This window comes from Chanos chanos, chromosome 8 (genome assembly GCF_902362185.1).
Source record: "Chanos chanos chromosome 8, fChaCha1.1, whole genome shotgun sequence".
Lineage (NCBI taxonomy): Eukaryota > Metazoa > Chordata > Actinopteri > Gonorynchiformes > Chanidae > Chanos > Chanos chanos.
Genome location: NC_044502.1, coordinates 26,107,391 through 26,134,485, shown reverse-complemented (window position 1 = coordinate 26,134,485; position 27,095 = coordinate 26,107,391). Strand labels below are relative to the sequence as shown.

Sequence of the window (27,095 nt, the reverse complement as noted above, 5' to 3'; positions counted from 1 at the left end):
AAATTATTCTTAAAAAGAGTCTGAAGATTGATTTGCAATAATTATCTTCAAAAGTGCTCCAGGTTTTATACTATACTGCCCCAAGAAGTAAGTCAAATTATTTGGGTGGGGCCTTTTAAACCAAGTCATTTTTATCTGAAGTGCAATTGTGAAACTGCCAAAAAACTTGGTTGATTTGTTTTGTATAAGAAGCCACAAAGTCACACGCAAAACTTGATGAATGACAGTGGCTGAATAGTACTATAACAAATGAATTCGTGAAAGTACATAATCTGATTAACACAGAAGTTTGATACTTTAAAAACCTTCAGCTACTAATACAGCTTACAAACTTTGGTACAATTGATTCATTAAGTGGTTTAAGATCAGATTCATAAATTCATAATTTTCACAAGTTTCTTGAACCCCATTGAATTTTTTTAATGATTTTTGTTCTTATATTAAAGATTTTTGACAAATAATCTCTAGACAGACTCCAGTGAGGTGGTGCCATTCTTCTTATCTGTTTTCTTAAGTGTGTTCTTAAAAAGTCTTGGTGTCCTGATCTTCTAAGACTCATTTATACAGCAGTGGTAGTTGACTGTTTTGGCAATGGTTGCGGTTTGACCTGTTGTCGGCCTGGTAGAGGTTTGAGGAGTTGGAGAAGGCTGGAGGGAGAGAACCCTTATCAGATGTGGCCACCAGGTAGCCTGGGGGCTGGGCTAAGGCTTTGGGCTCTGGTTGGGTTGAGGGGGGAGGGAGAACGCTGCTGTGGTTCTGGTTCTGGTTCTGGTTCTGGTTCTGCACGGATGGGCGCCTGCGTGCACGCAGAGCTCTGCGTTCAGCGAGCTGTTTGCGCAGCTCTGTCACCCTCTCTTCTTTCTGTACAGGAGAAAAAACGGGAAATAAACACATTTGGAGGAGGTGCACGATTCATGAAAAATTCTCTTCGCATGATGACAGCTGCAGCAGCATCGGCTCCTAACTGTCAGTATACACTCAGAAGCAGTGAGAGGGAGGGAACATAGCCAGATGCACTCCCCTGGACTCCACGCATGGCGCAGCAAAAATTCAGACCAAAAGTTCCAGATGTGGCCAGCACCTCTGCCCTTTTTCATTGTGCCTTATCTGAGCATGCGACTAGTACAATGAAACTACAGAGAATCAGCCTTAGAAACATTTCAATACAAGCAAAAATACAACACAAGCAAAGCCACACCAAGATAGACTGTATAGATTGCACACACTGAGACAGACCGTATATATATTAAAACATTTCTGCAGATCATCAGAGTGACAGTACAGCACAGGGTCAGCTTGGAACTATCCACTACAGGGCTATGTACTCTGTCATGTGGTCTGGCATGAACCTGAAATTACTGGCCTTCATTAACACTTTTGGTTTTTAGAAACTCCGTCTAAGAAAGTTGTTCGACATTATGGAATGCAAATGAGGTCATCATCATCAGTGAGTTTATGTCTCCTAAAGAAACACTTCAGCCACAATTAATTTATTCATTAAAAAGGAGAGAGAGCAAGAGAGAGAGAGAGGGAGAGAGAGGAAAATGGGGATAAACATATGCAGTCTACATGCCTCCTGGATTATGCTCTGGAGCTCTCTGTTCTCGTGCTCCAGCTGCCGGGATTTCTCCTCATCGTTGTTATTAATGGATGAACCAGTCTTCAGAGTGTCCTGCTGATCTGACTGCCACTCTCCACGCATGATCAACCTGCGCATCTACACAACAAAACACAGCACACATAAACCTGTGAGTCTACACAACAAAACACAACACACCACACATAAACCTGTGTGTCTACACAACTAAACGCAACACAACACACATAAACCTGCATGTCTACAGCATAACACACATAAACCTGTGAATCTACAGCATAACACACGCGCATAAACCTGCACTTCTACACAATACAACACAACACAATACACCACACATGAACCTGAGCATCTATACAACATAACAGAACACACATAAACCTGAGCATCTACACAACACAACACACACACACATTAAGCCGTGCATCTACACAACACAACACACACACATTAATCTGTGCATCTACAACATAACAAATAAACAGAGACTTGTGCATCTACAAGATAACCCACACACACACATATTTACACAGTGACACATATGAACCCACACATCTACATGACTACACCTATAAACTTGCATATCTACACAACCACACTGTTGCATGATGGCTATTTGTGCAGAGACTGGGGTGTAATTAATGCATTAACTTCTGATATGAAAATAAATGCATCATGACATTCATACACTGAGAAATATTACATAGGTGGCTACACTAGCCAGCATTATACACACAGTATGTTATACACACACACAGCACTAAACTCTCCCTATAACTCCCTATGTCTCCCTCACTAATATTCTCTGAAACATTTACGGACAAGCATATTTCCTCTAATGCAAAACAACACATTGTTGCTTAGATAACAATGGAAAAAGATATGCTGCTAAGAGGCGAGGGTTATTGGGGAAACTGCCAGGTGACTCTTTGGATAAAAGTAAAGCTATCTCTGCAGTCCATGAAGTTTAAAGTGCCATCCCCAAACAAAAACATTTACCTGATGATAGAGAGTTAAGACCTAATGGAGTACCTACTGGCTGTAATGTAAAATTCACTGCTGTGCCCCTGTTCAATACTGTGTCTTTGGAGGACTGTTGACTCTGTGTAAAACTGAACATTACCAGAAAATATTAAAAAAAACTCGAGAAAGAAAGAAAGATCAGCCTATATATCTTCACAACACTAAAAAAGTCATCAACCCACAGCCTGTTGTTAAGAACAACGATAGAGGGCAGACACATATTGGCTTCCTGACCTTAGGCACAAAGAGAACCACCAGGGTGATATAGACAGAGAAGACTATGGCCAGAGAGGCAAACGCGAAGGAGGCGTCCTGCTGAGAGGAGAGGATCATGGTCACGGGAGCAGTGATCATACAGAGAACCTAGAGAAACAGGAAGGTGAGCAAGAGGGAAAGAGAGGAAAAGGGGAGAGGAATGGAGAAAGAGACAGACAGAAAGAAAGAGAGAAATAGAGAGACAGAAAGAGGTCAACACTTTAAAGTTCACAGCTTCTCAGTTCCCAAGGACAAGAAATTAGATGGAGATAAGATCTGACACAGTTGAGAGCTAATGAGTGGAAGGTTATATTTAATCCAATATTACGTCAAAAAGTGCAGCAGGTTCAGCAGGGAAATAAGCCAAAAATGACATAGAAACTTCAGTGACACCAAAAGACTAGGACATATCTGCTCCATCTCTGCCCTCCTTGCTGAGATTAAACCTGATAGGTCACCCACATAGCACCTGACTGTCAGATCCACCTGCCTCTCCACAAATCCAGGCAATGGTGACACCCTCACCACTCATCTGTGCTGGAAGCGCTCCACAGAGCCATACAGACACTGCCATTGTGCATCACTCTGCAGAACCGGAGTGAATCTGTTTCACATCAGCATTTGCCGATGCTGAATGAATGGACCCCGGCTTTACAGAGTGGAACAAATCCATAGCGCACACGGACCTCATCTTGAGTTGTTTTGTAGTTTGTAACATTGAAATAATTAAATGGATTAGGGAGCTTGGGTGGCAAAGTGAGAAAGGCACTAATCTACCATCCCAAGGATCTGGGTTTGAAACAAAGTCTCTGCAGTTTTTCCTTTTTTTGAGTGGGCATGCACATAAACACAGGGGACAGTGTTCATGGCTGGGAAGCCAGCAGAGTCACAAAACTTTAAGGGCAGCTGGGCTTGTGACTGGAGGGTTGCCGGTTCGATTCCCAGGCCCAACATCCATGGCTGTGTGCCCTTGAGCAAGGCACTTAACCCCAATGCTCCCTGGGCACAAGGAATGCTGCCCACTGCTCCTGCGTCTGGTGTGTGTGTTGGATGGGTTAAATGCAGAGGACAAATTCACTGCTCACTGTTCACAGTGTGTGTGTGCAATCACAGAAACTTAACTTAGGAGCCTATCTCCCCATTTTTTCTGGTGATTGATCAGAACTAGATTGGTCAGGTGGAAATATCTTGGGAGCATAATATGAACCTCTCCATGTATCACAGCTCCTGGTGAACTCCTCTGTGCTCTGGTGAAAAGTGGCAGCTGAGACCATGTGTGTTGGAGAAGACATGTGGAAGTCTGTGCCCCTCCACACCTCTTAATGCCAAGGCCTAAGGCCACAGTGTCTGTGGTGGAGTCTGGGTAATGTCTGGCCAATGTCTGTCTGGAGGAAAACAAAAGTGGACCACATTTGGGCTGGACGTTAACGTGACTTGGGCCACTTCTGGACCTCATTTAATTATATTCAACGTGGAACTGGGCCGATTCATGCATTTGCTTCTCCTGAGAAAATTAAAGCAGGCCCGTGCCGGTATTGATCTACTGTGACCCACTGGACCAGATCTGTATGGATCTGGGGTGGATACAGTGCTACAATTGGACTGGATATGGCACAGTGTCCATAAAATACAGTCTCTGGCCAACAATCAAGGGAAATGTAAGGAGAATGAGTACAGTTTTCAGGAGCCAAACAGTGTCTAAATAATTGCTGTAACCTCAGGTCAAATTAATGTCTTAGGAATAAAAGTCAGTCCTGATACAAACTGGAATGTCTCAGCACAGCCACTGTCACACCACAGGACCTCTGTCTGTTACAGTCAAGCTACTGTTCAGTTTAAATGAAACGACTGAGGCAAATTACTTTCCTTTGTTAAACTCATCACGTAAAATGGGCTATATCAGAATAAAATGATGCCCTCAGCGTTCCAACAGTTACTCAATTTCTCTCAGTGTGGGCACAGTGTCTACACTTAATCTCCAAACCAGTGGCAGGAAGCACACACCATCCACACTAATCCAATCTGTTACCTGCAGATGAGTGGCTCTTTCTTTCCTGTATGCCTCTACCTTTCCCATGGTCCCGTCACACAGTTTGAGTCCTTGCCGTACAGCAATGAACTCAACTTCCGACTGTCCAATTAGAATTCCACAAATCACTGCTTACATTATGAAGCAGCTGACAAACTGACCCTTTTTCATCCACTTGCACCTGATCTCAGTGTTTACCCTGTACTTTACTTAACATAGCACTATCAGTTGTATAGTTATAAACAGTGTGTGTGTGTGTGTGTGTGTGTGTGTGTGTGTGTGTGTGTGATCACACATGAGTCAGGAGCATTTTCCTGTTCTCATCAGACTCTTTAAAACAGGCTTTCTGAAAACAATGCAATTATATAAAATCATCATTCATAATATTAAAGCTTCTTGCCATCATTAAAATATTAGAGAGCAGGCACTGAAACAAGCAAAAGAAAACCAGAATTCTCCACGCCTCCAAATGACCATGCGGATAATACAGGCTTTTACAGAGAGCCTCATCGTGTTTTACTGTAGGTTTGAGTCTCATCTGATGTGTGTGCAGATGGAGTCTCATATACACTCGTGAGAACATGCAGTCACATACATCAACACTAGATACCAAAGGCAGGACGCAAATGAGAGCAAATCTTTATTTCCACAACCCTGAGTGTTTTCAAAAATCAACAAACAAATTTTCCTTTTTATATTAACAGCACAATGCTATGTAGCATGTTTAAACACTGGGCAAGAATGCCTTGGTCTCTGTGAAGTGGATGAAAATAAAGCAAAGGGAGAGAGTTCTGCAACTCACAGCTACGTTGTAGATAGCCATCCCGACGGCACGGTGGTCATTAATCTTCTCTGTGGAAATGGACTTGGTCTCATACGCCAGAAAAATCCCCAGCAACAGCAGCAGGCCTTTATAGCCATAGACCACACCTGAGGCACATGCAGACATCACATATCAGCATGGCTATTGGACAGTCACATCCTCATTAGCCTCGTCATTGGCTAATCTGACACAGAGCAGGTGATGTGCACTCATGTTTCATATTCAGGAGGAGGTACGCCACACAACACCACCAACTCTTTTTTCAATACGACTAAAAAACAAAAAGTACCACATCTTTAAAGAAAGAGTGTGTATTTTTTGTTTTTTGTCTTCTTTCTTTTTTTTCTTGTGGCCTCTTTTCAGTGCATGGTAAATGTATTATGAATATGAGGAAATGCCATGGGTAAAACTCATTCAGTGAACCATAGCAATTGGTTTTATACTGCAGTAGCTGCCAGCGAGAGAGAGAAGGAGAGGGTGATGTACAGACGGCATGGTATACAGAATGTTGAACTAAAGCTTAAGACAGAGTGAGAGAGCGACAAAATAAATATGTGAGTACGCTAGTAACTGTATGTAACACCATGGAAAGATTAGCTTAATGGATGAGAGTACATATTAAAAAAGTAAGAAGCAAGTCGGTTAAATATACAAAAGAGAGCATGACAGAGCAAACCTGTCAATAGGCATGTGAGTGAATAAGAAGTCGTGACTCAGTTGCTTGACTTTAAAAGTGCAAATCAGAGAGGGGGTGAAAGAGTGTGTGTTGAGGTGTGAAAAAAATAAGTCTTTGGGTGAAAAAATGTGTGAGGATCAGGTTGCTGGTTAGTGCTGATACCAAGGCAGGAGTAAGCTAAGGACATGCCAATATTTTCACATATCAAATATAGGATTTCTAAATCAACTGTACGGACATAAAATAATCTGTATGAAATTCTTCTCATCCTCAAGAGGTTTTCCAGAAGTCATGCTATTTGAGAGGAAGTCTGTTTAATTTGCTTTGAAAAAAATCTTAAATACTTTGTGCAAATGTTAAATTTTACCCTTCGACTGGGGAGCTGACCTCGTCAGGGCCAACCAAAAATGAGAGAGAAAGAGAGAGAGAGAGAGAGAGAGAGAGAGAGAGAGAGAGAGAGAGAGAGATTTAATACAAATTGACATTGACATGCAGATTAGAGGGGAAGTTGGGAAGACTACCAAGCCAAGTGTTCATCTTCTCTGAGCTGCAGTGTTCCAGTAGGGGCTGAATCAGAACGTCAAGGTCTCCTTTAGGGACTTCTCTGGTGAACTTCTGCAAGGAAACAGCAGAGGGATGGAAAGAGAGAGAAAGAGTTTCAGCTTGTACAACTTCATGAACTTATAATGACTTGCTTTACAATTTTGCAAAAATGCATTATGATGATGTACTGTATTATGCTAACTTGACAAAGTAACACATTAAATAACTTACTGGCTGACAGAACAATACACTATGACAGAGTGACTGACACAGAGTAAGTGACTCAGAGTAGACTAACACAGAGTAAACTGACACTGCACCTCAACAGTTATGTGTAAAGGATCCACAATCTGCCACGTAAGCAGGGACAAGACGTCTATGGCCAGTAACACTCCAACAGTAGCATAGAGTTTCCAGGGCTCCAGATGCTGGAGGGAAGTAATGGTAAATCAGATAAAGGATCAGCTTCACAAACGACAGAAAAATGCTCGTTCCAGACCACTTAGAGCAAATCATTACTATAAGCATTATAAACATAAAAAATGCTAAACCCTTCTTTTTTGTTTATTGTACAGGCTGCCTAGCATGGCTGAATTAAAACTAAATTCAAATGTCAACCTTCAGTTTCTTAAGATCTAGAAAACTTGTCTGTTATATTAGCAGTGTAGCAGGGAGGAAAAGTGAAAACAGATGACAGCTCCCTAAGTTAAAATATCAGTGATATTCTAAAGATGACTTTCCTCTGGTGGGAACCTGATGTAGTTTTTGAAGGACAAAGATGACGTGGTTGTGAGAGTGACTCCAAGTCAAGTCAGCTCCTGGAGAAGTTCTATTCTGAACATATTGCAGTTTGATAGGGTTGTGTTACTGACTTTATAAAGAATACGAAAGCCAGATTAAATCTAGTGCTCTGGAGATGTTAGTGTTAGTGTGAAAGTGTTTCTAATTTCAGAAAGGCTGGAGAGGGTCTCAGACAGACAACATCTCTCCGGTGGACAAGGACTGTTTTCATTGCACTATTGGCATGAGATTCAAAGAGAGGTTTGATCAAAAATAACACTATGCTGTGCACAGCGATGAGTCATTTCCAATCAAAGACTTTATAGTCGTCTATTCCCACAGAGAGAGATCAGAGTATTCAAGATAAACTCTGGCCCAATTAAATTTGAAAAAGTAAACGTTTACTGAGTTTAATATAAGAAGGACATGCAGTCAGTGAAGGATAGTCTGGTGCATTCTATGACAGGACCCCTGGTTAAGAAGGACATGCAGTCAGTGAAGGATAGTCTGGTGCATTCTATGACAGGACCCCTGGTTCTCCATTTACACACCCCTCATAGAGTAGAAGGGTCAAGATGTAAAGGACCTTGTCGGGGTCAAAGAGTCAACAGAGTGAAATTTATTTGCTTTAGTGTACCCTGCTCACTCCCTGAAAAACTGCACAACACATACAACGTAAATATTCAAAGCATTGCAGCTGGTTCATATGACCATTACTGAAGGCAATGTATTTGACTGAATTCTTTTTATAACATCAGTCCTGCCATACCACGTCTTCTGACATAAAAGGCATAAACCATAAACTAAATGCTGTACATACCAAAAAAAACTCCTAAGATAAGTCACAATAGCCTTGTTGCTTTAGACTGCTAGGATCGTTTTTCACAGGAATATACATTTTTCAACAAGTCAACATGAGTCATTTTGCTTAGGGGGCCATCTGCTGGAGGAAAAGACAGATTATTTTCCAGGATTTTCCAGGAGTGAAAAGTTAAACCACATTGAGTGCATAAAACAACAACGCGTGTACTATTCAAATGGACTACATCTGTTTCAACCACATCCATACAATGCATAGCAATCTGATTTACCATCACTTCTAGTTTTAACCATTTCTTTTCTTTTTCTCTTTTTCTTTCCAGTGATAGAAACATACTATTTTTCCATACTGAGATACACTGTCCAGTCCATTACACAGTAACTGAATGACTTTGCCTGTGGGCACATCACAATGCATGGTGCCAAGAGACCCAGTGTTTCTCCCTAACATATCTCAACAGGGCCAGTGCACAGCCAGGGTATGCCTCGTTTTCCTCTGTCTTAACGATGCCATCCCTCACTCACCTCTTATTATAACCACAATGCTGTTCATAGATGATCGGCATTACCAAGGCATTGCAATTATCAATAGCTAATCAGGGCTTGCCCTGGTGGTTAAGAACAACTTTGTGAATAAGGCTGAGTTACCATATGATTGGGTCTGATTCTTGCTCAACCAGCAATGGGAGCAGACCAGTTCTGGGTCCTTGTATGGACTGTTATTTTAATTACTTTATCTATCTATCTACAGTCTAAAAACTGGTCTGTGTAAAGCACCAACATTCAGACAAACCATGCTGAATCCAGATGTGCCCCTTGTATGATGGAGTGCACTTTCTGATGCTGCAGTCATTATATCTTCAAGTTCGAGCTGTGCTCTCCTGACATTACAGCTGTAAGCCTTGTCTTCACAAGTATGTTTTAGAACTGCCCTCACAGTGCATGTCAACATGAGAGCCACGTTGTGAATCCCATTCTAACTGGCCTGAGTTCTGTCACTATGAGAAAACTGGACTAGGGCTAAAGCACTTAATGTGGGAAGATACCAGAACATGGCTATCTTTAGAAAGTGGTAATTATGTGTATGTATTCAGGGGACAAGAAGCATGAGGAAAGGGTGGGTTTAGTGATTACCGTATGACTGATGTTTACTGAACATCATCACACTGTAACTGTGCATAGCTGCAGTTATTCTATTCTATTTCATGCTACACAACATGTTCCGAAAATCATACTACTCATTAAAAAAAAAACCTGACAATTGAAACTGTTCATAAAGCCTAACTGTATAAAACATATTCCTTACATTTATTACAGTGATGTAGTAATTTTGTTTTTCCCTTTCTGTGTGTATTTTTACAGCTGTTTATGATGAGCGGATGGACAGATGATTCAGATCTTTTTGTAGCGTGTGGTTTACTGAAGGGAAAAATGGACAAATGGTCATCAGGTGCTGTGTAATGGTGCATCAGTGAGATGTTTCCCTGTGTCCGACCATTACAGCATGCTAACCAGGCTCACACGGACAAACAGAGGAACAGAGGTGACACAGCACTGTTACATGTGCCTCTTACAGACAGCCAAAAGGCAGCATGCAAAAAAAGGAAAAAAAACCCCCCCACCAATTTGGCTACATTCTGACGGGGAATAATGAAAAAGAACATTAACAAATTGCCTGAGCAAGAAGAGTGAGAGAGTTGAAAGTCAGCCCAATTCGCAACGGTTCAAATTACAAAACCCCCCAAGGTCGGATTTCTGTAGAGAACTTTAATACTCATCCATATTCATAATTGTCTCAGACTTGCTGAACCTTACATTCCTCTGATTGAGCATTGGCCACCGCTCTGTCAAATTGGGCTGCATCTCCTGAATGAGCGTCGGGTATTGCTCTCACACAACAACCAGCACACATGTACAAAAGGCCCACTTTACATTCTGACCATTTTGTCTGGAATGCAAAACTTTTCCCCAGATTAAATACAGTAACCCACCAAAAATGACTGGCACCTCTCCTACCAATGAGTCTGATGCCAATGAGTAGCAGTGATTAAATAAAAGAAATAAAAATAAATATTGTATCTTCATATTATGTTAAGATATTAATTAAAATTATGATGCATGATTTTTATTATGAATTATGTTATTAGACTAATATATTAATATTCTAAAATGAATAATAGGAGTAGTGAACTATAAATCATCATTTTTCCAAAATATGCAATATATTTTATGTATGATCCAATATGACCATTTGAAATAAGACAATTCTCCAATTAAAAATGTTTGTAATGCATTAAGAGTCATAGTTTATGACATCTCTGTTCTCCAGACTTTGTGCCCCCTGCCTCAGTAAGATTGAACACTGCTCAGAAGTTCTCTGTGATGTTGTCTAAGATGAGAGAATAGATGGAGAGAACTCTCAGGCCATGTTCCTTCTTAGAGAACGTCCAGATCCTTTATCATGCTTTGGTCTGCATTCATAAACTGTCTCCATCTATTCAGACCACACTGTGCTTCAGTCCAGGCACTGAGATGCTCATTTACCAAATGAAATTTACCAGTCAGTTACAGGTCTTGATTGACATTTTCAGCACCACGCTTTAAACAGCCACTCACAATCAAAAATCAGTACCACTCCAGTCAACACACAGAGACCTGAGAAGATGGCTTCTTCTGAAGGGAGATCACAAAAATGTGGAAAACAGAGACATGAACATTTATTTTTTGGACACTACACTTTTGGAAATTAAATGGGAATTTGAGAAAAATCTTACTTTAGCTCCTTTGATTAAATCAGTGTTTAAATATGTTTAAGAAATAAAATACACCTCAGTGCTAGTACCTGTAATTGTGTAAGTAATTTTTTTGGTGTTCACCTTTATAAAGAGTTGAAGTCAGTTTGGAGGGTACACTTACAGACTCTGTATAGATTCTGCATATGACATGAACACAGAGTACACACTTGTGCTAGACAGAATGAGTAAACAAACTAGCATTTAAACATAGTAAGAGAGAAATGGAGAGAGAGGGAAAGAGAGAGAGCGAGAGAGAGAGAGAACAAGAGATGGAGAGAGAACAGAGAAAAACAGAGAGAAGTAAGAGAGGGAAAGAGAGAGAAAGAGAGAGAGAGAAATAAGAGAAGGAAAGAGAGAGAGAGAAAGAGAGAGAGAGAGAGAGAGAGAGATGTGAGAGACTTTTCTGTCTTGGGCAGGATGAGCAGTGTAATTCAGTGCAGACAATATGATGCTCGTTTATGCAGATATGCAGAGCAAAGTGATGTCATCAGAATGTCTGCATAATGAAGCAGTCTGAAGTTATAACTGGGACAGGTCCTCATCACTCTCAATTATCACGCTCCTCACAAACAAACATCAGCATGACTGCACTCATGCCTCCATTCCAGTCCCATCAGCCCAATCACAACTCACTTACCTTCCTCTTTTCCTTCTTCTCGTCTTTCTTCGTGAAGACTGTGTGAACCCACCAGATCTTTGTGAACATGCTCCCGTAGGCCAGGCTAAATCCCAGGCCGAGCAGCCACAGGCGGAACTGGAAGTGGGGGGGGGGGGGGGGGGGGGGGGGGGGGCATGCGGGAGTAGAAAGAATGAATTTCCCTAATGCTGTATTGAAAGTGCACAGTTTACTACAATACACAACAGTGTGAGGGGGGGGGCAGAGAGAGAGAGACAGAACAGTACCTGGCACACAACTGGAAACTGGGACCTGTGAATGTGCTGGCTGTCGATTCCCAGAGGAAATACTGCGGCCAGGGCCAGCATGCAGCCCACTACAGTCATGTTGTTCAGGTAGGGCTGTGAGTTTTGAATATACCTGTCAGGAAGTACGAAAACAGCCTTTTTAGCAGCTGTTTCATAGCATTTGGTGGAGCTGTAAAGTGCTTTGGATACACTGGTGTGACACACTATGGCTGTTCCTGTTGTTTTCTGGAAACAGAGTTCCACCCTTTCCTCTGGTTTTTCCCCCATCACTTGATCTATCACTGCATCGTAATGGAAAGCTTTCACATGCCACTACATTCTCTCTGCCATCAATGATTTAAACAATCACCACAGCTGTGTAACTCCCACTGGGTAAACACAGCATTACAGTTAGACAATCCATCTATACTTTTAAGAACTGAGTCCTATGACTGTAGGCCTGGTTCACCCAGGTTGCAAATAATTAATCAGATAAATGCATGGAATCATCTGAGATGGAATTTACAATCACACAGGAGCCTGCCGATAACAGAGCTATGTGAAGTAAAACACTCTAACCATTAATACCACATGCACAGTGCCCACACACAGTTCACCACTGTCTTTTGCAATGCTCACTTTTGACTGTGTTAGAGTCTAGAATCAAAGACAATAGAATAACTTTTATTTCTCTTTACCCTAGACATCCTTCTCCAAAACAGCCAATCAAAACAAAAAAAAGAAAAGAAAAAGAAAAATAGAATTCTGAAATTTAGTCATTTTTAGAAAATGAATCAAAAATACCCAGTGTTGGCTACCCTAATTAAGCTAAGATATGATACATAACCTTCACACTTACAAACCTAGCAAGACACCCTCAATGGGATTCAGATATGCTTTTCCAGTAATCTGCACTAGCCTCTGCAAAAGACATTCAGTTTTTAGCACAGAGCTGACTGATGTGTAAGGAAAAAAAGTGAAAGAGTGAAAAAAAAAAATGTCAAAGACTGGATCTGTCACAGACCCAACTTAATTCCAATTTAACACAACAAAATAGCTATCCTTGGAAACCTGACAAAGTTCAAACAACTTTATGAATGATTTGGTTTCACAAATCAAGTGTGAAAAGTTAGACCCTTGCTGGTATCCTTCGAAGTGTTAACTTGTAGGGGACAAATCCTTCATTGCAACACTCATGGAAAGGCTTTAGAACACATGACATCTTCACAATGAGGAAATTATTGTCACCAGAGCAATATGACGGGTTATGCAGAACAAAGTGGGAGAAAAAAATCCCCATTTAAATGCATGAGAGTGTGATGCATTACATTTCTTTCACTAGCTGATGCTCCTCTAGACATCATCAAGATGATGACTTTCACTGGCGGGCATCGCACGCCACTGGAGCGAGTGTGGGGTTAAGTGCCTTACTCAGGGGCGCGTGATGAGTGAATTCTCACGCTTGGGGTTCAAACCCACAATCCCCCAGGCGTTAGGCAGCTTCCCTTACTGCTCTGCAACAGTGGGATGATGTTTCTAAATGATATGGCACAACTGGTTGGAAATGTAGAGCCTGACTTCACTCACAGGAGCAGGTAGATCATTCGCTTAACCTGTGATCAGTCACCATAGATCACTCACCTAAACTGATGTGACTGTCACGATGGATCACTCTCTTAAACTGATGTGACTGTCATGACAGATCACTCACCTAAACTGATGCGACCTGTGGTAGATCACTTGCTCAAACTGAGGTGACTATTGGAATAGTTCATTCATTTAAACTGAGGTAATTACAACAGCAGATCACCCAAACAGAAATGACTATCACGGTAGATCCTTTACTCAAACCAAGGTGACTATTATGCAAGGGGTCGAGTTGTGAGATCACATAATCAGACAATTAAAAATTTGGTAAGGAAGAGAAATGAGGGATATACTGAATGTGAGAAATCCTGCAAACGTATCCATGTAAAGTGTACTTGTGTGAAATGTGTCCCCGTAATTCATGCACAGTGGCAAAGACTGACCTGACATTGCTGTTGTAGATGTTAAACGTGAGGCACACGATGCCCAGTAAGATCCCCAAGCCAGCAGAGATGGACACAGACACAAAGAGCTTCTGGGAGAGGTAGCGGAACTCTTCAATCACCACTGTCTGATCAGGTGGAGGCTCTGAACCTGCAAAAAGAGAGGAGGACAAAGAAAGATGAAGAGGATGACTCACAAGACAGCAGATGAAAGCGGACTTGAGGATCACTGAAGTACAAACAATCCCTGAAGTGCACAGAGGGAGGGAATATTGAAGAGAGCATTAATGAATGAACGCTCAAGAATAGAGAGATAAGAGTTAACAAATTAGTGCTTAACTCAGAGGAACAGTCAGGAACACAGACATTAGAGATGTTTCAGATCTCAGAGGTCCTCACGTTTGAAGACACTTTTCATTTCAGTCCATACTCGCTTAGGAAAATGTCACGCATAAATTATGATATTTTACAATAGAGAATACCACAACTCGCCCACTTTTTTTCAGGTCACCTCCTCCACTTATTTGAGCTATGACGAAACTTTCAAAGTTAATGTAACAAAGCTAGCACAAGTGAAGTGTACTATTAGACTGTGGCTGATGCTAAATAATGAAAGACATTCGCGATTGTATTTCTATGTATGTGCACTGGGGTCACTGTGAGGGTCCTATTGGCCATTATTATGAGGGTCAGAGAGGACAATGTGTCTGTGCTAGAGAGTGATCCAAGTTAAAAAATGTCGAAATTTCATCCTCGCAGGTTTTTACGAAGTGTCTCCCTTTAAGTGTCGCTATCCTGTACAAGCACGAGCATGGTCAAAGACATCAGGACAAGTGCATGGCACCATATTTTAACATCCAATTCTTTTAAGTGGCTTGAAAAATAGTCTGTGACTAAATAGAACCCAACTTAAAATGGGAATATACACCATTTAGAAGCCTTTGTTAGCCAAACAAACATGAATTAATATTTGGAGCAGACTGTAACACTTATCTGAGTGAACAAAAAAAGATACTCATTAACTATTTTACCTTTTATCTTATCTTTTAACGTTCATATTTATGCATCCAGATATTTGTATTACACCTACATATTCTACTTAGAATACTTATCCAGAACATTACAAATGCTCAGAGAAAAAGTTTATTCTTTTATGGAGAAGTGCATGTCAAAATTATTGTCAACCCTAAGATTCATATAAACATGAGACAAAATCAAATCTGAATTAACCTTCTACTTTGTCAAGTTCACTGCAGTCTCAACAACCATCCACTGAGTCCTGTTTTTCAAATCTAGTCCTGGGGAGCTAATCAGACAGCACATTTTCAATGCAGCCCATTAAACTACTGAAGAGCATGCTGGTTAGTATACATGTCATATCAGGTGTGTCTACTGAAGAGCATGCTGGTTAGTATACATGTCATATCAGGTGTGTTGGTGATAGGATAAAGTAAACAATGTCCTGAAGGCTGGATTTAAAAAACTACATTATTCTGTAAACTTGAGGTACCACACATAAAAAAGGCACAAATGAGAAGAGAGAGATGAACACTGACAATTAGAAGTTGAGCAATGGGCACAAAAAATGACTAAGAAACCAAATATACCACTTCCACTATTAACAATTGAGACGTTTTAAAACTACCACAAAAATGGTCAACTTATCCATTAGAGGACATGGGTGTCCCTTAGCCCCATGTACTATGTAATACAAATGATAGACTAGAAATATGAATTCCACAGATGACAAATGACCAAATCTGGTTGCATCTTGGGTTCACTTTCATTGTCTCAGCCTTCATTGACAGCAACAGGCAAAAGTAAGCCCTTAAATGTGATACATGGCGTCAGCTCCTGGATTGAAATTTTAAGCTTTGGCCAAAAGAAGTGAAAAGTGAAAAGTGAAGCTTCAGTGTCAAACAAAATGTGTGTGCAAAAAAAAAGAAAAGAAAAGAAATGTATTCCTGCTGAAGAATATGACATTCCGGCACTGTTACAGCATTTGGAAAGGCTCTTGGTTTATAATTGTATGATTTCACACTCTAGAACAGGTAAAATATATCAAAATTTCTGTTGTCCTGCAATGCAGTCAAATAACTAATGCATGTGAGATACAGCAGGTTCCCACCTATGTGCAGAATGAAACTGATTAATATAATATGAGTTTAATATGAATATGTTAGATTTAATTCAAATATCTTAGAGAGAGTGAATAATTAGACTGTATTTCTGTTTTCTTTACACTGTATTTATCTTACATACTGTCACCCTCCTACTCTTAGTATAAGTATGAAATTCATTATACATCCCCAACCCTGTCCCATAGGTTCCCAACATCTGTCCTGCTGAAATAACATGCTGAAATCACGCTGCATATTTACATCAGTGGTGATTCTGTAGGCAGTTTTTCATTTGATATAAGAGGACCTGTGCTGGTGATATATGACCTGAATCTCATGGTTGTTCTCTAACCAAATGAACCACTGTACCAAAGGGATAGGTCACAAACTGGAGGTAAAGTTCCTACTGTAGCGTGACGGCACAGCTGAATGGAGTCAAAGTGAGGAGGACTGATTTGAGATTCACTCCAGCATCTCACCTGGGGGATGTTCTGCAGTTAAATGACAGTTAAATAAGAGGTCATATATTGAGGTCAAATGCAAAGTGCATGTATTTCAACTCTACTTCAGCTGACATATATGAGTATGGATAAGATTTTTTTTTTTTTTTAAATTTTATTGAAAAGCTATGTTTTGGATGTGATAGTCTGTATCTTAGACATTATCACATTCATCACAGAGAATAACACTCTGGTTTTCTCAATAATGTAATGATAAATTGTCACAGTTCACACTCTGATGTATAGCCAGAATTTGTTTTTTAAAGGGTTTCCTTTTGTTTTTGCCATGGACTTGTATCTGGCATGTATCTGGCATGTATTTTCCTATTACACTGTCAGAGAGTGTATTCCATACTGTATGTTTGGAGTGAATGTAAATCAGTCTAGTTTCTCATCATTACAACTCAACCCTGACTCTGCTGTCATTCATTAAACATGCCTTCACAACCAAATAATGCTTCATTGTCTTCATGGATCTTCAGATTTCATTTTCTCTACCTCCTGCCAACATTCATAATTAAAAATCTTTTAAAAATGTAAAATAAATACATGATTTATGCTGATTTAAAAAAAAAACACAATTGGTCTCAGTCTTGCTATCAAAGTTTTGGGCACTACGCTTAGGGAAAGAGAGCTAAATCCAATCTGAACTAATGGATTCTATCAGTCAATGTAACGTGCCCACAGCTGTGTGTCCCTTTGGACTGAGTTCAGCGTTGTGTGACATTAAAACCAGTATGTTGCTTTTTGGGTCTGCCTTTGTCTGCTGTAGGGTTGAAAGGAGATGACAAAACATGTAAGCAACAGTGCAGGGGTAATTCATTATGTCTCAGCTGCTTTAACTACCACTATCAGTCACCATGTCAAACTATCGTCAGTGGGTAAAGGTATGCTTCTCAGGCTGCTAAGGTGGACACAAAGCCCACCAGTGCCTGTTGATTTACATCTCCATAAAAGTTTGTCCATCTCATCTGCACCTGACATGCCTGCACCTTTGGACCCTGCACTGTGCACCGCCCTGGGCTAAAACACACAAACACAGCCAAGCCCTAACCCAATCTTTTTTTTTTTTTCCTTTTTTTTCAGATTTTCTATGATAATCGTGGTTACAAGCCTTCAGGGGGGAAATGAAGACATTCTTTAATACATACCTTTCTCTGTCCAAAACAAACTCATTTGCACTAAGTTAACTTTTTGGCACTTACATCTGGAATTGCTGTTACCACTGTTTCATGAAGTTAACAAATCTAACTTTGACAAATACAACATCTTTTGTGTTAAAACTAATAGCTCTGTTATTACCAAACAACCACACACTCAAGGCACTGATTCAAAACACAACTCCATTACTACTACCAAGCCACATACTCAAACCACTAATTCATGTTACAGCCTTGTAATCACTAACCAGTCACACACTCCAACCATTCATTCACAACATGGCTCCAAGACAACCAACCAAATGTACATTCAACTCAGGGGTACCAGAAGGACAACCAATGGTGCTCTTTTGATTGTTCCATGTCTAAACCAAAAACGATAGCACATGGCTCTCTTACACTTGGCACCCTTTGATCTCATTTTGTGTGTTCTCAGCAGGTCCCCAGATTGATCAGTCAGTGGCAGATGTGATCTAGGTGAGATGCCAATGGAGCCTGTCCATTCTGTTGGGCATTAAAACAAATCCATGTCTGCATACCAATCACTCTAGTCACTGCTATTCAACTGAGAATCAATATCTCTTTAGAGAAGTCCAGAGGACCAAGCATCTGCTATAATTACATTCCAGTGCTCCGACAAACTGGGCTTTAAAATCACAACCAAGACTGTTAACATCTGGTCGCAGTGAGTCGAGATTTATCACACGCAAAAGGAAAGGAAAAGAATGTCAACCACTTGCTCAGTATACTGATCCATCTTCAGACAAACAAACATGCATAAATAGATGGCAGATGTGTACTACTTTATACAAGTTACTACATTATCAGACTAATTAATTATAACATTAAAGTTAAAAGTTAAAAGCACCTATGCTAACCTAATATATTTCTGTTACATTACAAGTTTGCCAATGAGGAAAATGTATTACATTATTGGTTAAATATACATCATGATCAGTGATGTGGTAAGGTGCTAATTGCTGACTTATTGCATTAATAATACTTGTATACTATTAGTGGCAATAATCCTCGGTGAGAGCTGACCATGGTGAGGTGAGGTTGACAGGATCTAAAAGTTAAAAGAGAAAAAGTCTGTCTCACCTATCCACTTGTCATTTCCAAACCAGGTGAGATTGCCTTTTGAGCTGTCATAGTAGCCAATCTTCTTATAGGTTCCGCCTACAATAGAACAAGTTTGGAATGAGAGAGGAGAGGGCCGAGAGGGTGTGACAGAAGACAGTCCACTTCTCATCTCAGGATCAGCTCCTGAATGGTACATACTGTTAAGGCACTGTCTCTGATCACCGCTTAAAGTTAAAGAAGATCGAGATGGCTACAGTACCAAGTAAGACATAATAACTTTAATTAAGGCTTTAAGAACTGAGTCGATGTAATGAGACATTTAAGTATTAAATATTATATTAATATTTATTAATATAAATTATTTAAGTATTAAATGTAAATGTATATAAGTTACAATCAGGACGTAAAGATACAAACTTCCCTACAACCCAGTGCTCTATACAGTTTTCCCCAGATTGCCACTCATACATAAAGTTGTGCTTCCATATTATAATTATTTACCTACTTCCCTAGTATAGCCCCAGCATAAAGTTAATCTGAATGACAGTTAAGTCAGTCACTGCAGCACTGAAGTTCCCACCATGCTGCCTTTAAGGTTGATATCACATCGTTTGATGACCAGTTTTAGCGTCAAGCGTAATGTCATATTTGTAAACAGAATACCTTGCAACTGCTCAATTAGTGTCAAGGCCATCCTGGAACCCTGGGCATCAAACACCACATGACCCTGAGTGACACAAAGACATTGAGTTAAGTTTACTGTTAAAGGGAAATCTTTTAAAAACATAAAGAGAGTAATAAAGCCTTTAAGGCCGCAGCTACTTCTTTTACTGTATAGAAAAATGTGACTTTTGCACAGAATCTAAAAGCTTTGAAGAAGTTTAAACATATTCCAATGACGTTTTGTGGAAGAAAAAAAAATACATGTAAGAGAACCATGTTAAAAAATTGAAATTCTAAGATATGTCATGTCTAGATCAAATGAGTTTCCAGTGCCTCATTTACAACTGTGCTGCCAATTCTTCTCTGACGGAGCAATCAGACATCCAGAAAAGCTTCAGTTGTTCTTATTATCAGATATGACAAAACATTCTTAATGTGTGGGAAACGGAATCTAGATCAACCACACAATAATTAGCCTTTTCAAATGTGACATTCAGAATCTATTTTACACAACCATGGAAAGCTGCATCTCATGCAACTACACATCAAAGCAACAGCAAACTGTTCCTTTCGGGCCATGTAACTAGGGTATACACAGAGAATAGCAATCTTTACTCTTTAACGACCACTGCCACATGAAATGTATCTTTTAGTCTGTAGGTCTGTTCTTTTCACTTCCAAACCTCTATCAGAAAAAAAAAATGATCTTTTTCTTCCGTCTTTTTGTTGCAAGATTCCTTATTCTCTGTATTTAACATTTGATAATTATCCTTTTATGCTAATATGAGACATGACCATGTACAAATGTATACACTACAAGTTCACTGGCCTGCTTAGAATTAATTAGGATTCCTCAACATACACTGGTGGATACCATCACATACGACTTTCTTCAATCCCAATTTTCCATAGATATTTGAATTTCACGTCACCCCTGAAAACCCAATCGACACCTTACCGAAACCCCCTCAAAGGAACTGGTGTTCAGGGCCCTGTAGATCTCAGCTGTGATGTCATGGTTGTTGTAGTTGAAGTCCTCTAGCCTCTGGCCCTTGTCCCTAAGACGCTCCACCGTCTTGTTGAGGGCCAAAGCTAGGGCCCACACAGCATCATAGGCCAGGGGGGCCTCCTGGAAGCCCCCCGTTTCATCTGGTTTCCCACCCAGACGCAACTTCAGAAGCTCCAGAAACTCCTGTGAGGTCTGATGGAGAAGGCGAACGGTTTATTGATTACTGAGCATGGCAAACTTGATGAACTGTGGCACCGCACAAGCCCTTACATAGAAAAGAAGAGCAGGTCATCCATAAGCCAATGAAAGTTCCAGTAAGTATGGTGTCAGAAATGTCTTTAACAGCTACTCTACCTATCTTTATTTGGATCATCGATCTTCTAAGATCATTCTGAAATGGATACAACAAGAAGAACATAATCTAAGCGGAATGTAATGTAACATAATGTGTGATGTAACTACATTCTTCCCACTGTAGTATGATTTTCAGGAATAAGAACTTTTTGAACTTGACTTATCCTTCCCTGTTTGAGTACTTTCAGTTCTGATTCTGATATTAAAGGCTTTATGCTGATGTTCTGACACAAAGAAAACACACAAAGGTGTTTGAGGAAATGAGATCTTTAAGTTACAGTGTGAACCACAGTTAAAGGCCATGATGAAATCATTCCTCTAAGCTCATACCACAACTGGCTCTTGCTGGAATTCCCCAGCAGGATCTGAGGCATCTGCATGGTTGTTGATTACAATTCTTTTCCATAGAAAGGTCATGAGGTGCCTCTGGTCATTGTGTGTGTCTGGGAGATAACAGGTACTGTCTGAATCCCCAAGGCACAGTCAGACCTGGCCTCTCCATTTTGCTTAGTTTTTTTTTTTTTTCTATGCTTACTTGCTTGAAATATTTTTGTGCTCATTCAACTGTCACTTTGAGAAAGTAGGGTGTCTAAACCATGCCAGCCTTAATCAAATATTCAGGACATGAAACTAACATCTGGGTTCATTTTAAATAACATCAACTGCCCTGTGCTGCTCATAAAGACCACTGAGAATCATCACACAGCCGCTCAGTGAACATGAAATAATTTGGGATTTAGTAGAAGAACAAACCCTGACCTGCGTATGTTCAGTATATCATGCTTGTTATAAAGGCCTTTACCCCCATACGTTAATGGTATGCCCCATTTATCGTTTGGTACGAGTCATTTGCATACCCCTAATAGGTCATGGTGACGTCAGACGTTAATAGACTTGATGAGTTTGCAGTTCTCTAGTCGTCCTGTTGATATCAGTGTTTCCCCATGGTGTGCGTACATTTGAAATAAGTTATCCATAATGTAATAAGGTTAAATATTATGTATGCTGTTCCGAAGTACCCTTTGTATTGTTTGTTCGCTATGCAAACGTTTGAAGTTAAGTCTGTCGTTCTCTTGTGGTTGTTCTCGCTAATCACCCCATGCCCGAGCCGTATCGGCTAAATGATAAGAACGGCGATGTAAGCCGCTAGTGCATTTATTATGAATGTTGTAACACGCTGGCGAACCTCATTCTCTTTCATACTACGAATAATCTACCGTTAGTTCTCGGGCATGCGAGGTGGTTGGTCTGGACGACTAGATACTCATTTATACATTTACCCACTGAGCATATCGAATCATGTAAATAATAGTTTGAGCGTGTATTTGATGTGGTATTTACTTGCATTACTAGTTTATTTGATTGCACTAGTAGAAATGTTCCGTTTATTACTTTATGATACTTATACGTAATGTTGGAGTGCCACCTTGTGGTCATTTTGAGTATCGCCCCATGTCAGTTCGCTAATGTTTAGTCTATTCGTGTGTTTGTGCCCTTTCATAGGAAACCACACCCTCTATCACTGTTTTTTACGTTGGAGTAGATACTCCATTATTTGAGTACTGTGTGGCGGTGAAACCCTCACAATAAAGGGATCAACCCTGACTTGGATGCAGTGATTCTGACCGATCACCTGTAGTGGGCTAGTTCTTGCGAACCCGGCACACAAGTTTAATTGGAGTAGCTCCCGACAGCCATTCATTCCGTTCAAGGCTTGTTATAAAAAACAGAAAAAATTGTACATCTGCCACCTCTAAGAGGTACGCACAGACACTAACTGCCAAATTTGAGATTATACCACTCTTTTAATCAACATAGTACAATTTAGCTAAAACTTATTTATACAACACACCGAGTCTCAGTTCATTAATACACCCTTCCTACACATGCCAAACTAAAGGAATTATTTTTATTATTATTATTATTATTATTATTCTATACAGTAGGTGATTTTTTATTTTTTAACAGGGGGGATGGCCCAATGGTCACTGACACTACTCTACAGAGCATATAGGGGGATGGTATGTTAACAAGGGGGATGCATTTTGGTAATTTCACTAACAAGGGGGGTGGCATCCCCCCACAAACTGCCTACTGAATACATATTTACAACTAGATGGGATGTCCCAATATTTTAAGGAAGATTGAAGAGAAAAATGCCTTATAAATGTTGTTCTTAAAAAATGTAAAACACATCATCACTATATGAATGTAGAAGGTCTACCTAAGAAGGTTTGGTAAACAGAATCACACCTGTTTATTTTCTCCCCAGTCTAGAATGTCTGGTCCCCTATACATCTGTCAATCATACACCATTCACCTCAGCTGAGCTAACTGGGCCTCACACGGCCCTTAAAGCACACACTGTTCTAACGATACATGCTGTCTTAACAATACACACGCTGTTTTAACGATATATGCTGTTTTAACGATACACGCTGTCTTACCGATACACACACTGTTTTAACGATACACGCTGTCTTAACGATACACACACTGTTTTAACGATACACGCAGTCTTTACAATACACACACTGTTCTAACGATACACACTGTCTTAACGATACACACACTGTTCTAAAGATACATGCTGTCTTAATGATACACAGTGGTGGAATGTAACGAAGTACAAGTACTTCGTTACTGTACTTAAGTACATTTTTCATGTATCTGTACTTTACTTAAGTATATTTAGTTGTGGGTACTTTTGACTTTTACTCCACTACATTTTACAGCAAGTATCTATACTTTCAACTCCACTACATTTCTACAATGCGTTGCGTTACACGTTACAGTCACATTGCGTTTTTTTTGTTTGTTTGTTAGTTTTAAAGTAATCAATGGCGAGAGGGGAATTGGTCCTCTGAATCAATTAAAGCGGGCAAGTAATGTTAGACCCTCCTTCAACACGAGTGGGGCGCGCCCGCAGCAGCATCATCAGCAGCACTAACCGGTGATAAAACACCCAAAATGGATTCAAGAGAGGCCACCACGGAGATTCAGCCATTAGACATGCACCACCCATGGCCTTATTTAAAAGAGTTGTTTGAGATAACCGGTTCTAAAAATGATTCATGGAGATTCCGGTGCCATGTTTGTCTCCCTCGAAAACACGAGATACTAGCTTTCAAAAATTCGCCGTCCAATTTGAAGAAACATATTGAGGTAAATTAGGTTGCTTAACGCTACTTGACTTTTGCATGTTAAATTAATTTAGGTTAGTGAAGTCTTATGTAACCTTAGCTAGCCTCTTGTTCAAATGCACCACTAGCAACAAGTAAACGCGATTAAATTATTATAATCTAGCGTTAACTGGCAAGTAACACATGCATGATGCTAATGCAATGTAGTCTTGGTCCTGGGTGTTTGCTTGGATGCTAGATCCCGGGAACAGCGGTGGTTATGTTGCTTGTGTGGCTAGGGGCTCTTTAGCACTGTGCTCCTTCAGAGTTAAGGTTTAAAATTAGTTGGTATTATAGAATGACAGGATTAACATCGTAGTAATTACTTTAAAGATACCTTTGTCTTAATTACACTAAAATGGAATTTAAAAGTCAGACTGTCAACCCTACTTGGCATGCTTATATTGAGCCAAACCAAATTTCCATCTCCTGTAAGAACAGTCTGGCAAAAGTATAAATTTTGTAATAGATAATATGTTGAAATCCTGTGTTAGGATCAGTGCCTATTCCTTTGGTAGGTGTGTTTAATGCCCCTTTTTCCAGGCAGACAACTTTGATTTGAATGTGTTTACAGCAGACAATATAACACAATGGTTTTGCATTGTGTTATATTGTGTTTGGTTTTATTTACAGTTAAATAAAAACTTTCAAAGGTATAATCAGTCCTCTTTCTTATTTTGCTTAATGGAATTTAACTCTGCAGGTCACCCCTGAAATTCTGATTCACAGAATCGTAAGTCCAAGTGTGAACTGTGTCACAGAGGGTAAACACAATAAAAACAATAACCTTTCAAATAATTGATAAGAGATTGTTTGCCAGTGTTATCAGTAGCATCATCTGCAGCATTGTTAATTAAAATGGCACAGCCCATACTATTGATGTATTAAACAAAATATACATACAGTAGGCACACTTAATGATATTGTAGACCATTGCATTAGAGAATACATTCAGCAAGTACTTTTACTTTTAATACTTTAAGTATATTTAAAAGCAGGTACTTACTTACTTTTACTCAAGTAAAAAGGTTAATGTGGTACTTTTACTAAAGTACATTTTTGCCTGTTTATTTGTACTTTTACTTAAGTACAGTGTTTGAGTACTTACTCCACCACTGATGATACACACACTGTTTTAACGATATATGCTGTCTTAACGATACACACACCGTTTTAACGATACATGCTGTCTTAATGATACACACACTGTTTTAAGGATACACGCTGTCTTAACGATACACACACTGTTTAAGCATCCAATTGGGGTTTAATCATGTCCAGTCAGAACACACAAAGGGACAAAAAAGGATGGAACACATGGAAAAAAATTTGCCTTGAGTGGAATTTTACAGCACACATCACAAATAAAAATACTTAGCTATTGAACAACAATTGTCCACTCGAAGCATAAGCTTGCTAGCTTATTTCTCAAAGAGTTAAAATAATGTGACTCACAAGGTTGGACGCTCCACGGACAGTTTCCGGGTTGAGCATGACTATCTCCGTGGTAACATGCCCCTCCACAGCCTCTGTCATATTGGCCACAGTACAGTTGATTGCCGGGTCTTGGATCTTGAACCAGTTGTCGGCATACCAGCCAATCAAAAACCACACATACTTCTTCCCATACAGTTTTTCCTTGAAAACCTACAAAGATGGAAAGCAATTCATTCTCTTGAGCAATGAGTGTATATATGTAGATATATTTGTAGAGTATAGTTTCTATCTACCAGTTTTTAGTATGTTCAGTGTGGCGTACAGACAGAAGAAAATGGTGAGTATGGTAAAGGGAATGCAGGACTTGCCTCACAGAAGACTTTCCGGGCTTCTGTCTCGTAAAAGAGGCCCACGATAATCCTGGCATCTTGCCGCTACACGTTCATCAGAGATAAAGATGCAGAGGCATGTGATAAAACTGATGAACGAACATTACAGAAAAGAGTGCAAAAAAAAGCATCCATTGTGTAGGCACATAACACGATGCGCAGGGGCAAGACGGCCATTACCGTGCCGAGAGAGATTTCAAAATATCAAGAGACCCTTCATTTAGATAGCCCCTCAACAAATATGGATTTAAAGTATTAAACATTAACAGTCATCAAAGCACTTGTGGCACAATGTACCCTGCACATTCATATGAGGGCTTAAGAGAGCTGATCGTACATTACATCATATTTTCATGGGATCTGTCGTGTACGGGCTAGCCTCAGTCAGCGAGGGTTAAGGATGAGAAGTGACAGTGGTGAATTTTTCATCAAAGCACCTTCAGGTTCTTGACAGCCACAGCGGGATCGGTGAGAAAACTCTGCCTCACGCTGATCTCTATTCCAGCCTCCTTCACCCTCTGTTCCAGATCGTCCAGAGTCTGCACAGGAGAAAGGAAAACAGGATCAAGGAGGAAAAGTGAATGTTGAGAACAGCAAAGAGAGAGAGAGAGAGAGATGAAAAAAGGGTTGCATACTGGACAAAAAGAGAAGTAAGGAGTCAATGTGGACAGAGAAAGAGATATAAGGACAGGTAGAGGTATAGATGGAAAGAAAGATAAGACTAATTGAGGCTAAAACTGAATTGAAGCAAGACAGAAAGAGAGAGAGAGAGGAAAGCAAACTGGAAGAGAGGAAAAATTGAAGGCAGAACAGGCAAAGAGGAGAGAAGGAGGAAAGCAGACAGTGAGAAAAGGAGAGAGGGAATGTAGACCAGGCTGGCGGAGATGAAGACAGGAAGGTAAACAGACAAACAGTGAGAAAGAGA

General features: G+C 40.1%; 1 protein-coding gene across 2 annotated transcripts in view; it reads right to left on the bottom strand.

The window, feature by feature from the left end:
* Nucleotides 1–555: 555 nt before the first annotated feature.
* Nucleotides 556–27,095, bottom strand: part of gabbr1a (gamma-aminobutyric acid (GABA) B receptor, 1a) — a 44,591-nt gene continuing 18,051 nt past the window's right edge. Inside the window, exons 9-24 of one of the 2 annotated variants that reach the window (XM_030781629.1) lie at nt 26,608–26,709; nt 26,150–26,215; nt 25,800–25,991; nt 20,758–21,000; nt 19,800–19,863; nt 19,155–19,232; nt 14,274–14,424; nt 12,244–12,376; nt 11,978–12,094; nt 7,267–7,374; nt 6,925–7,018; nt 5,707–5,834; nt 2,855–2,983; nt 1,574–1,717; nt 745–861; nt 556–714 (exon numbers count right to left, since the gene is read on the bottom strand). In XM_030781629.1, the coding sequence (XP_030637489.1) occupies nt 556–714; nt 745–861; nt 1,574–1,717; nt 2,855–2,983; nt 5,707–5,834; nt 6,925–7,018; nt 7,267–7,374; nt 11,978–12,094; nt 12,244–12,376; nt 14,274–14,424; nt 19,155–19,232; nt 19,800–19,863; nt 20,758–21,000; nt 25,800–25,991; nt 26,150–26,215; nt 26,608–26,709 (2,025 nt within the window). Of the gene's footprint in view, nt 862–1,573; nt 1,718–2,854; nt 2,984–5,706; nt 5,835–6,924; nt 7,019–7,266; nt 7,375–11,977; nt 12,095–12,243; nt 12,377–14,273; nt 14,425–19,154; nt 19,233–19,799; nt 19,864–20,757; nt 21,001–25,799; nt 25,992–26,149; nt 26,216–26,607; nt 26,710–27,095 lie in introns of both variants that reach the window. The other variant, XM_030781630.1, reaches the window with a different exon arrangement.